At 40.2% G+C, this 17,394-nt stretch overlaps 1 protein-coding gene across 1 annotated transcript in view; it reads right to left on the bottom strand.

Moving 5' to 3' along the window:
- The window catches only part of IFT172 (intraflagellar transport 172), a 42,263-nt gene that overhangs the window by 3,418 nt on the left and 21,451 nt on the right, over positions 1-17,394 (bottom strand). The window contains exons 24-42 of the mRNA XM_001371181.4: positions 17,190-17,310; positions 16,754-16,898; positions 15,688-15,777; positions 15,014-15,111; positions 12,718-12,853; positions 12,516-12,632; positions 11,914-12,056; positions 9,842-9,935; positions 9,660-9,724; positions 9,337-9,517; positions 8,973-9,082; positions 8,645-8,786; positions 2,649-2,747; positions 2,287-2,396; positions 2,107-2,170; positions 1,920-2,006; positions 1,623-1,739; positions 712-822; positions 422-541 (exon numbers count right to left, since the gene is read on the bottom strand). Of these exons, the coding sequence (XP_001371218.1) occupies positions 422-541; positions 712-822; positions 1,623-1,739; positions 1,920-2,006; positions 2,107-2,170; positions 2,287-2,396; positions 2,649-2,747; positions 8,645-8,786; positions 8,973-9,082; positions 9,337-9,517; positions 9,660-9,724; positions 9,842-9,935; positions 11,914-12,056; positions 12,516-12,632; positions 12,718-12,853; positions 15,014-15,111; positions 15,688-15,777; positions 16,754-16,898; positions 17,190-17,310 (2,150 nt within the window). The remainder of the gene's footprint in view (positions 1-421; positions 542-711; positions 823-1,622; positions 1,740-1,919; positions 2,007-2,106; positions 2,171-2,286; positions 2,397-2,648; positions 2,748-8,644; positions 8,787-8,972; positions 9,083-9,336; positions 9,518-9,659; positions 9,725-9,841; positions 9,936-11,913; positions 12,057-12,515; positions 12,633-12,717; positions 12,854-15,013; positions 15,112-15,687; positions 15,778-16,753; positions 16,899-17,189; positions 17,311-17,394) is intronic.

Raw genomic sequence — 17,394 nt, forward strand, 5'->3', positions numbered from 1 at the left:
TTATGGGTGTTACCTGACAACTTCTGGGAGTCACAGTGCCCTCAGATACCTAACTCACAGGACTGTTTTGAGGAATAGTACTCTAAACATTAAAGTACTATATAAATGTCATTTACAATTATCAGTAATAATTAGAGCTGTCCAAATTTGGAATGATCTGCCTATTGAAGTAGTGGATTTCCCATGACAGGAAGTATACAAGTAGAAGCAAGACCATCTAAAGTAATGAAGGTTGTACCCACATGTCCTCTAAAGGCCTCTCTAATTTTAAGATTCCATAAGGCAGTAACACTAATCCAATGCCAAAAACCCCTGAGATGTTCACATTCAGTTAGCCAGAGGATTCAGAAGGTACTAGAGGATGAGTTTGAAATTGATGACACCTTGGATTATGGCCTTGTACCCCTGCCCTCCGTCTCACCAGCTGCTTGATACTTTGGGCTGCAGAACGAGTGGCATAGTAATGAGCAATCAGAAGCATTGTCTCAAATTCTTCATGGGCTGCTGAGTTTGCTTCACTGGATTTTACTAGGTTTTCACACTGGGGAAGAGGAGCAAAATAGTGAGGTCCCAAGCTAGATTGAAGAACAAAGGAGCACAAGGAGGTGAATGATATGAACCCTGTAACCTGTAACATGGACAGAGAAGAGGGTGGAGAGTGGTTCAGAGATGAGAATGTGTCTCTTTAAATGAAGGCCCTGGCTCCCTCACCAGGTTGAAGAGGACATCTCGAAGATCAGCCCAGTTGTGGTAGGCCTCGGCACTGTTGGTTCCAGGGGAGCTCACCATGTCCGTGAAGATCCTTTTGTAAATGTTGAAATTCTGGAAGTTATTGAGGTGGGAAAGAAGGAAAAGAATCTCAGTGAGAAGTAAGAACCTAGAACTGGAGGAAAGGTTTATTGTTTGGGATGAGGGCCTAAAATCGAGGGGGGTGGGAAAAGGGAGAATAAACATTTTTTAGGAGTGAAGGTGTGAAAGAGGGAAAAAGAACTATTAGTGAATGAAAATGAATTTACTAGGAACTAGTTTATGTAGCACTTTGTGGCTTATAAAGCACTTGCCTCACAAAAATCTAGTCCAAGTATTATTATCCCTATTTCACAATAAAGAAACTGCCATTGAGACAATAAATGATTTGCCTAGGATCATATAGCTAGAAAAGGGTCTAAGCTGAGCTTCATGTTTGTTGCCTTCAGTCAAACCCTCTCCACTACACCATCCTGTCTCTCAACAGACTTGGGCTAATCTCTGCACAGCCTTAAACTTCTGGAAAATAGATGTGGTGACCAGTGTATAAACTGAGAATGAACAAAGGAGAATAGGGTGTGGAAACTATGTTTATTTCTTTTGGGAAAAGTCAATACTCTGGGGATGTTTCTTGTAGCAAGATTAGCCTCTGAGAGAATGCTCCTGATAGATTATCAAAGATGATGTTAGAAGTACAAAGGATTCCTGAAATAAAGATGTGTTTTAGTAAAGGATGTATTAGGGTGTTCTTGGGTGAGAGGAGAGGCTGGGTTATTCATAGGATGATAGTCATTATTCTCTCTGCTGTGAATAGGGAAGGGTCCACAGTGGAGAAATAGGGTTTCTGTGAGATTTCCCCCAGAATGAGGCAGTACCTGTGGATTGGCAGGTGCTCCATGCTGCACGTAGAGGGCCAATGCCTGGGCACAGCCACCCTCTCGGATCAGGTGGGTTGAATATAATGCCACATACTTGTGCAGGATCTTGTAGTTCTGCCCAGAGAGGAAGATGGTTTGGGACCAGAAAGAATTAGAAGGAAAATATGTACTTTGGGGAAATAAGGAATGTGAACACCAAACATGGATTTGTCTTAAATACCAAAGTTCTGCAGGCAAATGGGGAATTGGGGAAATGGGGAAGCAAAGGGCTTGAAATGGGGTGATGGACCATACCTGCTTGGTGGCTGTGTCAATGCACTTATCCCACTGACCCTGCTCCACATACAGGTCAAGAGCAGCCACAACATCCACACCTACAAGCTATCGGCAAATTGAAGAGAAATATTTCCATGTGATATGAGAGAGAGGCTTTCTCTGGCTCCTCCTACCTTGCCAACTTTGGCATTTTCTGGCACCTCACCGAGTCTACTTTGCCCTGGTTCTTCAGGAACTCTTTATATTGCTGGTCCACATAGTCCTCATACCTAGAGGGACACATGTCCTAGTTAACCTCTTCATTGCTGGAAGCCATGCCCCATTCCATTCTCATCCCTAAAGAAAGTTAAAGGTTTCCCAGTAGAGGGTAGGGTTTTGAGGTTACCGGGGGTCTAATTCCTTGGCCACCCGCTTGGCCTTGTTCCATTCTTCACCCTCCATGAAAGCATCAATTGCTTCCTTAACTAGGTCTAGATTCAGGTAGAGCTCTGCAGCCTAAAAGTTAGAAAATAAATATTAGACACTAACATCTTGAATTCCCAGCCATATACATTCTCACATCCAGGGTCATAGTATTCCTAGCCCATCACAAATATTTTCTTGAGCTCAGGCTTCTCCACCTCTCCCTTCAAAATATAGGACATTTTTGGGTCAAAAGGAGGTTCTGAGAGGAGGGGCTAGCTATCCATGGATAACTCAGTGCTCCTTTCTTTGTACTTGTCCTCTGTTCCCCAGCACCCTGCTCACCGCACTGTGCTTCCCAATTCCAATCAGTTGGGGGCCTACAGCCCGAACAACTTCTAGACTACGTTGGGGGGGTAAGAACTTGATGGAGAGTTCAGCTGCCTGGAGGGAAAAATGAAAGAGAGAACAGATAAGAGAGCCAGATCCTGTACAGCTCCCACCATGTGTATTTTTTGTAGAATATAAATGGACTGTTCCTATGATTTTAGCATAGAAATGCTGCATAAAAACACTTCCCCCACATCACAAGTTGCTCTGATGCTGTCTTTTCTACAGATCTACCTACTGCTTCATAATACCTTCAAATCTCTCAGTGAACTACCTATTTTCCCTAACAGCATCCCAACTTTCTTTTCTTGTTCAAATTCATCCACTCTGGCCCTCAAAACTGTCAGCCAACAGACATTTATTGAGCATTTCTTATGTGTGCTAAGATACAAAGAAAAGCAAAGAGTCCTTATCTTCAAGGAACTCACATTCTAACTGGAGGAGATAACATGTGATAACTATGTCTGTACAAGATATATTATAAGGTAAATGGGAGGTAATTTCCGAGGGAAGGCATTAAGCAGGAAGACTAGGAAAGGCCCCTTACAGAGATTTAAGCTGAGTCTTGAAGGACCTCAGGAGGTGGAGGTGAAGTAAAAGAGCATTCCAGGTGTGGGGGACAGCTAGTGAAAAGGCAAGGACTTGGGAGATGGAGGGCTGGGGGTAAGAATAGCAAGAAGACCTGTGGTTCTGAATTGTAAAGTGTGTAGAAGAGAGTAAAGAGTGAGACTAGAAAGGTAGGAAGGAGCCAGCCAGGCAGAGTTTTAAAAGTCAAGAAGACATTTTTGTATTTGATTTTGAAGGTAATAGGGAACCACTAGAGTTTACTGAAGTGGGAGGAGGTGACCTGGTCAGATCCCCTGCCAGCAGGGAACAAAGAAGTGTACCCTGAGATGCCCTGATATTTTTTTTTAGGCTACAGAAAAGAAAGGAATTAAATTATAAATTAAATAGTGAAAAGTTTATGGTTTCATACACATTTGAATATCTGTATATGTTCATAATTTTATTTATAATAAATTACTTTAAAGTGAAAGTTTGGACTAGATGATCTTCAATAACTTCAAGGCCTTCATCAACCCAATACATTAAACTCCTTCCTTTCATAAGCCACTACTACCACCTTAACTGCTCTTTCACTTCTCATTGGTCTAATTTAGTCACTGTCAAATTAAAATAAAAATTCAAGGTACGTTTTACTTGGCACAAGCATCCTGCTTGCTGCTGGCCATTCAAAGACAGATATGCCCTACCCCCAACCACTCCCTATATACACACATAGAACCTTCTGTTAAGGAGCTTACAACCTAATTGGGAAAAGCCAAGTACATTACTAACTAGAACACAGGGGAAAGTGCGATAAGTATAAAAGGAGAGGCCTAGGCACAGTATTTTGAAGAAATTTGAAGAAAGCCACTTTGAGCTGAGGGGCAGAGCAGGAAAGGAGTCATGGAACTTGAATGGGGTCTTGAAGGAAGGGGCCCTCAGAAAGCTGAGGTGGGGAACCCATTTCAGGCATGAGAAACTGCAAAGGTAAAAGCAAAGGCAAGAGAGAACAGCAATATGAGATGAAAAGTAGTCACATTAAGCCAGATGAAGTAGTTTTTTTTAGAAAGGTAATGGGTTTTTGGAAGTAGAAAGAGGAATGATATCAGAAGAGTGCATTTGGTATGAAATTCATCTAAAAGAATAAAAGGTCAAGAATTTTGCTCATGGGAAATAATGAAAAAAATGGAAAGGAAGGCAGTCTATCAATTCTAGATCTAAAAATATACTACAAAGCAGCAATCATCAAAACTACTTGGTAATAGTTAAAAAATAGATTGATCAATGGATTACGTAAAGTATTTAGTAAACAGAAGCGGATAAACATAGTAGCTATGTGACTGTGGACAAGTCACTTAAGCCCCCACTGTCCATTCCTTCAGCTTTTGAACAGATACTTAGTATCAATTTAGTATCAATCAAGTCAGAAGATAAAGGTTTTTTTATAAAATAAAAAAATAAACAGAGTAGCAAAGTGTGAAATAAATCCCCAAATCTAATTACTGGGTTAAGAACTCATTATTCAACAAAAACTGCTGAGATAACTGGAAAACAGCCTAGGACAGATAGAGATTTAGACCAAGGGTTCTTAACTTGCTATCCAGAGTATGGATAGATTTTAGGGAGACTAGGAACTTGAATAGAAAAAAAGAATTATTTTCACGAACCTCTCAATTTTAGAATTTCCTTCAGTTGTGGAGAAGTGGCAGAGTTGTCTATGTGGCAGGCACTAGGCTAAGTACTTTTCACAAATATTGTCTCATTTGATCCTCACTACAATGTTACCTGATAAGTACTGTTATCCTCATTTTACAGTTGAGGAAAGTGAGGCGTATAATGGGTAAGTGTCTTGCCCAAGGGTCATAAAACTAGTAAAGTATCTAATGCCAAAATTTGATTACAGATTTTTCTGACTCCAGGACCACTGCTCTGTGTGCTATGGTGCCACCTAGCTGCCTCTACATTTTAAAACATTACTCTGAGATGGGGTACATAGGCTTTACCTGATTGTCAAAAGGGTTTATGGCACACACAAAAAAAGTTAAGAAGCCTAATTTAGACCAGAATTTCACCCCATATAATGAGAGACTTCAGATGCATACTTGACTTCAATTTAGGCCACATCATAAATTAGAGGAGTAAGGACAGAACTATCTAGGGTAACTATGGGCAGAGGAAGAGTTCATCACCAAATGATCTAGAGCAGTGTAAAATTGAGATTTGAACTCTGGACTCCATTCCCCAGAAGTCCTTGCTAGCTCCCAGAATGCCCTTTAATCTCACTGAATTCTCACCTGGGACGAGAACAAAATTTTATTTAAAGGGTCTTCCCCGTAGGCGGGCTCTCTCTTTTGGACTTCCATTTGGAGCAGATGTGGCTCTTTCCATAATGTAGGTGAGGTCTGGTCTAGGCCTCTCTGGCCTAGGCACGTTTTCTTATCCTGTATTTTCTTTAATCCTTAATCTCGAATAAACCCCTAAAAAATATAATACTCCTTGCAGAGAGAAACTAATTTCAGTCTCCTCAGTCTCCCCTATATTTTAATCTTTACAGCAGATCACAGAAGATAAAACAGTGAATTTTGATTACATAAAACTGAAAAAACTTTTGCCCAAACCAAACTAATGCAATTAAAATTTGAAGGGAAACTGGTGGCTGGGGGGAATAATCTTATTATCAAATTTCTTTATTAAAAGTCTTATATCTAAAACATTTGTAAAGAACAGATTGGGGACAGTTAGGTGGCTCAGTGGATTGAGATTGAGATTGAGATTGAGATTGAGAGCCAGGCCCAGAGATGGGAGATCCTGGGTTCAAATTTGGCCTTAGATATTTCCTAGCTGTGTGACCCTGGGCAAATCATTTAACCTCCATTGCCTCGCCCTTACCACTCTTCTGCCTTAGTATAGGTTCTAAGACAGAAGGTTAGGGCTAAAAAAAAAAAAGAATAGACCAACTCTAAAAGATCATGAGCCATTTCTCCAATATGGTCAAAAGAAAGAATAGGCAGTTATCAAAGGAAGAAATCCTAATTATCAAAAACCATCTAAAAATGTTCCAAATCATTAATAATTAAAGAAATTTAAGTTAAAGCAAACCTGAGTCACCAAAACTCAGAGTGACTCAGAGTCACCAAACTGGCAAAATTGACAAAACAGGCTGCGTGAAAATAGGCCCATGAATTGTTGGAACTTGTGAATTGGTCTAACTATTCTGAAGACAATTTGGAACTATGCCCAAAAAGCTATTAAACTATACTTTCACACCAGTACTAGGTGTATACTTGAAAGATATCAAAGAAGGATTTATATATTTATATACTTAATATTTAAAGCAGTTCTTTTTATGGTGGCAAAGAAATGGAAACTAAGAGAGTTCTCATCAATTGGGAAATGGCTGAACAAGGTATGGTCTATGAATGCAATGCAATATTATTGTGACTTAAGAAATGACAAAAAAAAGATAATTTCAGGGAAACTTGGAAAGACTTGTATGAAATAATGTAGAGTGAAATATAAACAAAACCAAGAGAGACATTCATAAAATAAAACTGTAAAGAGAAGCAACCAGGTGACACAGTGGATAGAATTTGAGTCTGGAGTCAAGAAGACCTGAGTTTAAATATGGTCTCTGACACATACTAGTTATGTGATCCTGGACAAGTCACTTAAACTTATTTGCCTCAGTTCCTTATCTGTCAAATGTACTGGAGAAAGAAATAGCAAACTACTTCTGTGTCTTTGTCGAGAAAATTCCAAATGGGTCATGAAGAGTTGGACATGATTAAAACAACTGAACAACATTGAAAAGACAGATAACTTTGAAAGATTTAATAATCAAGGTAATGACCAATCACTATTCAAGAGGAACCAAGATAAAGCATACTGCTTTATCATTTGACAGAGAAGTAATGAATTCAAAATACAGAATAAGACATCTATTTTTGCATTTGGTCAATGGGAGAATTTGATGGTTTCCACTTCAATTTAGTGGTGGAAGAAAGAGAGTTGGGAGGAAGAGGAAAACTAGAGATAGAGTTGCTGAAAAATAAGGAAATAAAAAAAGGATAATTAAAATATTTTTTAAAAAAATGAACAGAAGGTCATAAAGAAACAAGCAGGAGTTGCCCCAAATACCTGTTATATTTATGATATACTTAAAATGCAAAGCATGCTAAATATAATATTTGAAGTTTCATGCAGAATACTCTTTTCCTGTCCTACTTTGTAAATGGAATGCCCATTTTACTTGGTATGTATTAAGGATAATTAAAAAAAAATTTTTTATTTTCTAAACCCTTACCTTCCATTTTAGAATCACTACTGTGTGTTGGTTCTAAGGCCAAAGAGCAGTAAGGGCTAGGCAATGGGGGTTAAGTTACTTGCCCAGGGTCAAACAGTTAGGAAATATTTGAGATCAGATTTGAACCCAGGACCTTCTATCTCTGGGTTCTGGCTCTCAATCCACAGAACCACCCAGCTGCCCCAAGGATAAATTTTTTTAAAGTAAAATTATTTTTCGATAGTATGAATGATGGATCAGATTGAAGATAGGTGAGAAGCAGAAAGATTCAGCAGAAGGGTATTACAGTAATCCAAGTAACATGATAAAGGCAGGAACCATAGTAGATAAAATAGAGAATGGATGCCAGGAGTAGAATGGATAGGGCTTAGCAATTGAGGAGTTGAAGGGGTTAAAGATGACTCTGAACTTAAGAACTGAAAGAAAGGGCAACTGAGTGCTATCATTAGGGTTAAGAGCAGATTTGGAGAGGAAGGGGAAGAGTAATAGATATTTTATACATAGCAAAATTAAGGACCAAATGGACAAAGAGCAAGGACTCTACAGTGGGTCCTTCAGTTCTCAATCCAGTGCCCTTATTTCCACAAGAGCCCTTCCTGTTGCTTCTGAAACTACTCTAGAGCCATGACTGCTTGGCAAGAAAGATAAGTCAAAAGGGAAGGTCTGCTACCACTCCAGATGACTCCCTGATCCTCTAGGAAGAAAGAGCTAGGAACTATCTGGAAACTACCTACTCCCCAAAGCAGTTTAGGAACAGCCTGTGTTCTGCCATCCCCAGATCATCCTTCTCATAGCACTTAAATTCTTAATTAAACCCTTCCTCCTCCATGAAAGAGAGTGCTCTACAATACTGTATAGTCTGTGTAAGTTAGCATTTAATTACATCTCCCACTTGCTCAGTATACGAGGCTTGTAGTTTCATGCCTCCAAATAGACTATGGGTTCCTTGAGGGTAAAGACTGTGTTTTTTTATTCTCTTTGTGTCTTTTCAGTGTGTATTAAAGTTGTTGGAGAGCTAAAAATGGGACATCCAAGGAAATATATGAGGGGGTATACCACTGAAGAAACAATGAGCAGGTAAGGGAGGTGTGGGGTCCCTTACCTTCATCCAGCATTTCTCTACAAGGCTACTGGCTCCGCTGGCACTTCCAGAGTCACGAACTTTGAGGTAACAGTCCACAGCTCGACTATACTCACCAGCCTGTTCCCACTGCCGAGCCTGCTCCACCAGTCCCTCCATACCCCTATTGAAGAGAAAAAGGAGTCCATGGCGAAAGCCAAGTACATGCATGGAAGGGGTAGGAATGACAGAGACTGGGGGAATAGGGCAGCTGAATATCATAATTACCATAACTTCCTACTTTGCCCTGCTACTTTCATGCCCTCTCCACCCTGGCCTTCCATTCCCTGGTTTCCTTAATGGTGTATACCTGGCACCCTTCTTGGTAGCTTCCCGTTCATACTCCTCCTGCAGTGCCTCCAGCTGCCCAGGCACATAATCCTTACAGATTCGAAGAGCATCACTCCAAAGCCCAGCTTCCTGTTAATAGTATATTTATGGGGGTTTCAAGATATTTTAGAGGATAGAAAACCACCACAACTGACTTTCATCCCAACATTCAAAACTCCTACCTACCAGCCCACAAATTTGTCATCCCAGGTCTCTTGGTCTCTTTTTCTACTCTCATTTCTCTTGTTCTCCAGGCTTTCTTTGAAGTCACATTGCCTACTCTAAGTATCTAGGCCCTTCCACCCTTCCACCCTATTTCTTTGTCTTTCATACTAGCTTTGTACCTTGTAGTAGTTGAGGGCCAATCCAGGTCTCTGGGCCCGAAGTAGCAGCCCTTCAGCTTTCTGAAAATCTTTTTCCTCTAAGGCCCCCCGTGCTTGCCCTACTAGCACCTCAGAGACACTGTCAGGGTCATGAGCTTCAGCCACTCGTTGAGCTGCCTCCCAGTCTTGGTTGTGGACAAACCTACTCACAAAAATCAGTTAAAAGGAGGAGAAAAAAGTACAGAATAGAATCATTTGAAAAGATGGGATATATGGAAAAGGCTATATCCTGTGTGAAGGGCATTGAGTTTACTAATTAGGTATAAATCCCATAGTTTACTTACATGAGGACGGCCTCTTTGGGCTTCCCTGCTCGAATAAACTCTGCTTCAGCTTCTTCAAATTTACCCTGTTCAGGGAAAGGGGAGGCCACACCACTAAAAAACTACTGGGGGTCACAGTTTTCAAAGGCATTGACATTAACTTAAGGATGCAAAAGGAAGACTCTGAGAGCAGGGGACCATACCTCATCTTCCAAGTACATGGCATATCTGAGGTGAATCTCAGGAGTTTTGTGTTTGAGAGCAAGTCGAGCAAGTTCAAAAGCAAAATCAAAGGAGCTGGAACAAAGATGAAGATAAAGTTTACCTATTTCAATTTTTACACTTGCCAAAGAAAAATAAAAACTAAGAAATGATGGCAAGATAAATGAAAAGGTAAAGATTAAGAAAAAGATAAGAAAAATTGGGAAATGCATCAGAGAAAAGGAGAGATGGGTTCTCTGGCAGCAGCTATTTTTTGGCCCTTTAGAGAGCTCTTTGCTCTCTAGGGGGATGGCAGAGGTACACAGGCATTATTAAAAAGATAACGTATGCTAGGCTTGCAGGCGTGGAGAGTAAGCATAAAAAAAGTGGGCAATATAGTATGTAGAGGAAAGACAGGCCAGTTGGGATTGGTATCATCACATCTGATTCATTTTTTTACCCTTTTTTTCCCTCCAAAATATACTTGATTGTCATAGCATTAGTCTATCTCATCAATGTGATTTCCTCATATTTTCATTGTGATGACTTTAGTAAACTAATTGCAGACTCTTTATTATCTCCTGAGGCCCATTGATATTATTATGAAACATTACCTGCCTAAATTAACTGACCCAGAGAAAAATCAAATAACCCATTTTAATTTTATTTTTTTATTTAATTTTTAAATTTAAATTTTTATTCAATTTTATCTTGGTGTTATTCTCATTTGCTTAAGAAAATCTCACTTTTGATCCAGTGGAAACAAATTTTAGCTTCCCAGAAGGCTTATATATAGACGTTGAAGGTTGATCTTGAATATCAAATTACTTTGCTTCCTCCCTTCATTCATTAACCTACCCCAAAAGAATGGGAACCATACTTGGGCCAGAATTATTAATGCTACCCCATGTCAATATGAAATTTAGTTCTATGACAGACACAGAGAGTCTGCACTTGGAAAGATAGAAACACATAATTCCCTATACACTAAAACTTCTTCCCTCCTTTAGAGACAAAGTTCCTTTGGAAGAGGAAACAGGAAAGAAAGCAGGGGTAGTTTTATTGGGCTGCCAAGTCCAGGGTCCTGTGTTTTGGAGTGGATACCATGGAAAACATGTTCCCATTTCCCCAGCCAATCTTGGGATACTCCTTTTACTTGTATTTTTTTTTCACATTTATTTTACACATTTCACAAGTGGGGTCCCATTTTTCTTCCTGGCTGCATATCTGTGAAGGTCTTTCTTGTCCTCCACTCAGCCCAGCCCTGCCTCAGTTGTACTGGTACAAATATATGGCTTTGTAAGAACATCTCTTTCACAATGTACAGGGGAAAGATCACCAAAAGAAAGTCAAACTCTGAGTAGATGAAAAACCAATTATTATTCTGGAAAACAGAAAGTGAAATATATAGCTTCCCTCTTTCAGCAGAGATAAATGAGATATTATTTGGGTAGAATACTGTATTCATTGTCATACAATGTTTCTATATCAGGTATTTTTGAATGACTGTTGTTTCTTGGTTATAAGGGAGGATTCAGTTTTGGAGGGAGCAGAGACAATGATTACTATGATGTAAAAATAAAATATGTTCAAAAACATTTATTTATAAGAACATGGGGTAGAATTAATTTTGGCTCAAATGTGGTTCATATTTTTGGGAGTTGGGTGACGAATGGAGTAAGCAAAGTCATTTTACACTTAAGATGGCCTTTCCCTATCCCCAGGACATCCTAAAACTAACAGTTTAACTTTAACTTGAACCCCACAAAATGAAAAGGGAAAATACTAGCTTTCTTCCTGCTCCTCTTCTCTCCAAAGGTCTCACATTTCTTTAATCCTAACTTCCAAATTTTTTCATGGGCAGTTTTTGTTTTATTAATTATTAACAATTTTATCCTCTTAACTACCCTGGGAAGAAATGTGCTATTATCTCCATTTTATAGGAATGTAAACTTTTATAACTGGTACTATCCTAAGTAGATTGTGTCCTATCTCTGAGGCAGGAATGGAGATAGCCCCATGGAGTTTGAGACTACTTCTAATGACAAGTGAGAGAAAAGGTTTACAGTCTTACCAGTTGTCAGCAGCATGGTCAATGGCAGCTTCCAGGAGTCCTAATTTGTTGAGTAGCCTAACAGCAGCTTCTCCCCCAAGACCTTTTGCCCACAGATAGGCCACATGTTTGTGGGCATTGGCACCTCCATGTGCTTTTGCCACCTAAAAGGAAGAGCTACCCAATGATTCTTTAGTTCAGAGATGTGTGGTTGCTCTATTCCCACGTTGGTGAACCTATGGCATGTGTGCTAAAGGGGGCTACTCCCCTCCTCTTCTCCACCATGCCTGAGGACATTTCTCTCTTGACTCGTCTCTGTGCCCAGCAGCCCAACGGGAGTGCTTCTTCCCTCCCCTGTCTGGGGTAAGGATGTGGCTCACATGCAGTATGAGGGTTGCAGTTTGGGCATTTGGCCTCTAAAAGGTTTGTCATCACTACTCTATATTATCTGATCTTTACCCTAGGCACCAGGGGCATTTTTTCCCACCTCCCTCCTCTGATTCCTTGTTTCAAATCTACTTCTAATTCAGGGTACAGATCTTTGGCCAGGAATCAGATGAAACCAAGCTGTTAAAGAAGCTGATAATTACTGGATGGTGAGGAGAAACAAATTTGCTCCTTACCCGGTAAGCCTCTTCCCAAAGCCCACTAGACCGGTACATATTCACAGTTGCCTTCCATTCCTGGGCTTCTAAGTAGTGATATTCAGCTTCCTGTAGGCGGCCCTCAGCCTCTAGCTCCTGGGGAATGATAAGCCAGTGTAGAGAGAAAGGAAGATAGATATAGGTTAAGGGAAAGATGGATCAGGATGGGGAAATGTCTCACCTTGCCCAGATGCAGATGGGTGTCACTCAACAGGTCTGGATGATGCTTCCCTACAAGGCGGATCATGTCATCATATAATTTGTGCTTTTTGAACATAGTAATGGCAAGGTCTGGCTCTTCCACTGTCACATAAAGCCTAAGGGTAGTGAAAACATTCTTTACCCCAAATACTCTCCCCTAGAATCCAGAGATTCCCAAGATCCCCAAGAGATCAGCAATAGGATTATGGCACTTTTACATAGCATTTTCCAGTTACAAAATATTTTCTTTATCAATAATGAGGCAGACATTTCCACTTTATAGATAAGGGAAAGAAGCAGACATAAGAAATTGAGGGTAAAATCGGTCTAAAAAAAGCTTGACAAGATATCTAAGTAAAGACATTCCAAAGTCACCCAAGGATGAAAATGGGAAGAGGACAGAAATGGGGGAAAAATAGAAAAGATTTATAAAAAATATACAACTGTTCTCTCCCATCAAGGATAGTGGAACTCCACATTCGTACACAAACCTGAGGTGCTGACAGAGGAAGTGTAAACAGTAAAAAAGAGAGGGAAAGCAATTGAATTGGATTAAATATAAAAAGATCTAATATATGTAAATATACCTAGGTTTATGCTAGAAGTGATAAAACTATGGGAGCATTGAAGGGCAAATTTACAAGGTAATTAAAGGAAGGGAAGATATCAGAGGAGTAGAAAAAATCTAGGCCTTTAACTGATAACAAAGAAAGTGAAAAGATCAATGCCTACTCTCCCATCTATACAAAATATTTATGAGGATCATCTATGTACAAATTAAGGCCATCCTCAATAAGCATCTAGGTAAGAAACAAGAAAGGCTTTATCAAATGATATTCAATAATCTCTAACATCTCACAACTGACTGAAAAAAGTATTGACTCAGAAGAATCAAACACTTTAATGGCTTTTTTTTTCACAAGTAGTTATCTCCTGTCTACCTATCAAGATTGTTCCCTATAAGATGTAACAACAAAATAACTCAGTTAATGACCCTCTGATAAAAAATATCTGATGAAGAACAGAAGAAGGAAATGTTTGTTCTATGATGGAGGAGGGTCCAGTGTAGTCCAAGTTGAGGAGGGAATCTTAGTGGATGGTGAGGTCCCACAAGATGCTGTTTGGGATGATATTATGATGACTTCATGATGCCCTAAAATGATACAGAGTTTCCAGAAATAGATATGTAATCACTCAAAGGAGTTTAGCTTGTCCATATGCACAAAAAGACAAAATGGATGAAGAATGCCTGTTGCCCAGATTTCAACATGCAACTGAATGGAAATCCTACTGAGCTTGTTCCAGTGTTTCTTTGGGAGAGGCAGTCCAGATGAACAAAGAGCTGGCCCAGAGTTGAAGAGGAGGAGGAAGAGTATGAGGAGGGTGGGCTGGATTGCCATGGGGACAATGACCCTAAGCTTCCTGTGACAGCAAAAGCCTGTCTTTTAAACACAAACATTTCTATATGAAAGCAAAACCTGGAATACCACTTACACTAAAGATGGGTATCACATAGAGGACAGTGGAAAGGCATGTGATAGGTGTGAATAGGCTGTGACCCATAACCAGGGAAGAACTTTGCAGAATAGGAGTAAAGGATGCCATAAAAAAAATGGGGGCCAAAGAGAAGATGAAGTGATCATGTGGCAGGAGAGCTAACAAACGGGCAGCCAGAGTGGCCTCAAGGTGTGGAAAGAGAGCAAGGAAGGCCTCCAGCATGCTGAGTAGACCTGCTATGGCAAGCTTTTTGGAGGAAATGGATAAGTCACATAGAATAATCTGTGAGAATCCAGAATCAATGAGGTCGTGAGCTCCATTCAAGGATCTGAGTATAGAGAAGGAGTTGAGGCACAGAGAGATGACTTATCTATAAACCACAAGACTATTAAATATTGGAGTCAGGTATCAAACCTAGGACTTTGACTATATCTTGTTGCCTCTTCTGAGATGAGACATTAAATTTCCCCTTCTTCTTGATGCATCCTTCCTTCCTTTCTTTTCCCTGAGCATGGTCTTAACAGATGGAAAGGTAGACTTTGAGTCAGAAGATCTGGGTTCAGATGCCTCTTCAGATACCTCTCTGATGAATGACCATGGGGTTTAAGTAACTTCATTTCTCACTATTCTGGTCTCATCTCTAAAATGGGGACAATGATAGCTGTATTGCCTATTCCCTGGGGAAGTTGTGAAGGAAGTATTTGAAAAGCCTAAAGAGCTACATAAATGTGATTTTTATTATTATCATTATTTCCTATTCTTGCCTCTTTCCCCCTTACCTCTCCGCCTCTCGGTACTTCCCCTGCTTCTCCATCTCCTGAGCTTGGGTAATGTACAGCACAGACACATCCTCCGGCCTCATGCATTTCATTGCCAACTGTCCAGAGACACAGAGAGCCATGAGTAGTCCCTGGCATGCTCCCCCTTGCTACTTAGGGACAAGGGAAACTATAGGGCATATGTAAGAGATGAAAAGGTTGGCATGACTTCTGTGAATCCCCAAGTCACAGAATAGGAACTATGGCACTTCTCCAAAACCATAACAAGTTTGCTAAAATCCTTTTGCTATATTCCAAGATAATTTCAAGGAAGCCTAAGCTTTGCCTTTGACCTGCAAAGACCAGGAAATCTTCAAGAGTTAGGAAATAGTGTAGGAATTTTTTTTTTTGTGTGCTCATTCCCCACACCTTTGAGATTGAAGCAAAATCACCCCCTGGAGCTTAGGATTTCAGGAGGGGGAGATCAATCTCCATGGCTCCCATGGCTTTTCTCTCTATCTTTTCCCTCTAAGGTAAGAAGGACAGGAAACAATTGACTCCTTTACTCAATTCTCTTCATGCTGGAGCCTAGAGATTAACCTGACCTAATATATAGTGTACTCTCAAGCTGACAAGGGCCATTGTTAGGAATCCAGAGAAATATGACCACAATGGCAGCCCACTCTATTTCCTACCTTGTGTGCTTGCTCCCAGCGCCCAGCCTGGGTATACATGTCAATGGCATCTTTTGTCCGATCTCCTTTGGTGTACAGCTCCTCTGCAATCTGGAAGAGGGAAAGTGGGCTTTATTAAATATTTAACATTAATTTAATTAATAATAGACAGTAACCAAAACATTAAATTAATATTAAATAAATAAAAAATAAACTATCAAGGCAAAGAGTTGGAAATAGCTAGTGGGGAGAGAAAACAGAGATAAGAATGTACTGTAAGATCAAGTCCCTCTCAACATTATGAACCTCCTGCTCTTACAGCACAAAATGTAATTTAGGCTTAGTGTGGGAAACCAATTGAGGGAGAATGAAGTTTTCTTACTTGATGCTTTTAGTAGAGGCAGAAAGATTAGATGGGATTACAAGTGGAGGATTAGGGTCTTATCCATTTTATATTCCTTTAGCACAGAAGAGTACTAAAACAATGTAAGAAGTTCAAGGGGGGAATTCATCTTATATTTATGTAGTATAAAGCAATACTCACATTTACAGGGGAGGAGGGCTATGGTCTCACTTTATGTTTCTTGAGGGGCTGTTAGACTTAATTAAACTAGTTGGATGACTTAGATAAAGAGAAAGCAGAGAAAGAATACTGGATTTGGGAGTCAGAAGGCCTTTGCTTTGGTCCTGATTGTACTACTTACAAGACATTAAGGCAATCTACTTAACCCCTCTAGGCCTTCTTTCTCATCTGTAAAATGGGGATAATAGTATCTTGCAGAGTTATAGAAGGATCAAATGAAGTAACATATAATAAAGCACATTGTGAGGAATCAAAGTGCTATATAAATGTCAGATATTATTATTATGATGATTATAGGTTCAGTATTGACCAACTGTTTCTCTAAGGCTATTAGCAACAGGGTATATCTACCTGGGTTTTTGTTTATTTCTGAAAGGAGAGTTCTGAGTTGGTCCTTCTAATATACTGTGGGTGGATGGGATTGTCCCTCAGAAGTCTTGTACTTGGTGAGAGGTTCTAGATTGTGCTTCTGGACTTAGTAATGTTGGGTGGTTAACTCCTCACCTCATACTCCTGGAGGGATGCATAATGTTGGGCCACACGAGGATAGTACTTGGATGCAGTATTCCTGTCCTGCAGATCTAAGATATAAATTGCCTTCTTCCACTGACGGGCCCCAAGAGCAGCCTCAATTGCCTTGATGGAGCACCTGGCATTGAGAAGAGAAGAGATGTTGTTAATAGACGAGGCAACAAAAACATGGCCAGATCTGAAGACAAACATAAGAGAGCCATTTGCTTTTCCAAGTGCTTTTCCATTCCTTCATTCAGGTTGAGTTCAGAGTGGTATGTTGACAAGCGACAGAAGGAATCACTCCAACTCATGCTCTTTCTTGTTCTGGGACCTGTCTTCTCTTAGCACTTTGATCCCCAATTTAGTTGCCCCCGCATCACTCCTGCCTCCCACTTGCAAACCCACCCTCTTGGCTTCCTCTTCATACCTGGCTTCAATATAGTGATTGATGGCGGCATCAAGCTGCTTCTGTTGCACTAAATGGTCCCCCCATCCCTCTTCGAGTCGTACAACTTCAGCTGGGAATGCCATACGGGCCAATTCCACCGCTGCCAGAGACAAAGCAAAGAACCCAGCTCAGACTTTCAGGATGTGGAGCACAGAACAGGAAAAAGAAATTAGAAACAAAGGCA

Source organism: Monodelphis domestica, chromosome 1 (assembly GCF_027887165.1).
Source record: "Monodelphis domestica isolate mMonDom1 chromosome 1, mMonDom1.pri, whole genome shotgun sequence".
NCBI lineage: Eukaryota > Metazoa > Chordata > Mammalia > Didelphimorphia > Didelphidae > Monodelphis > Monodelphis domestica.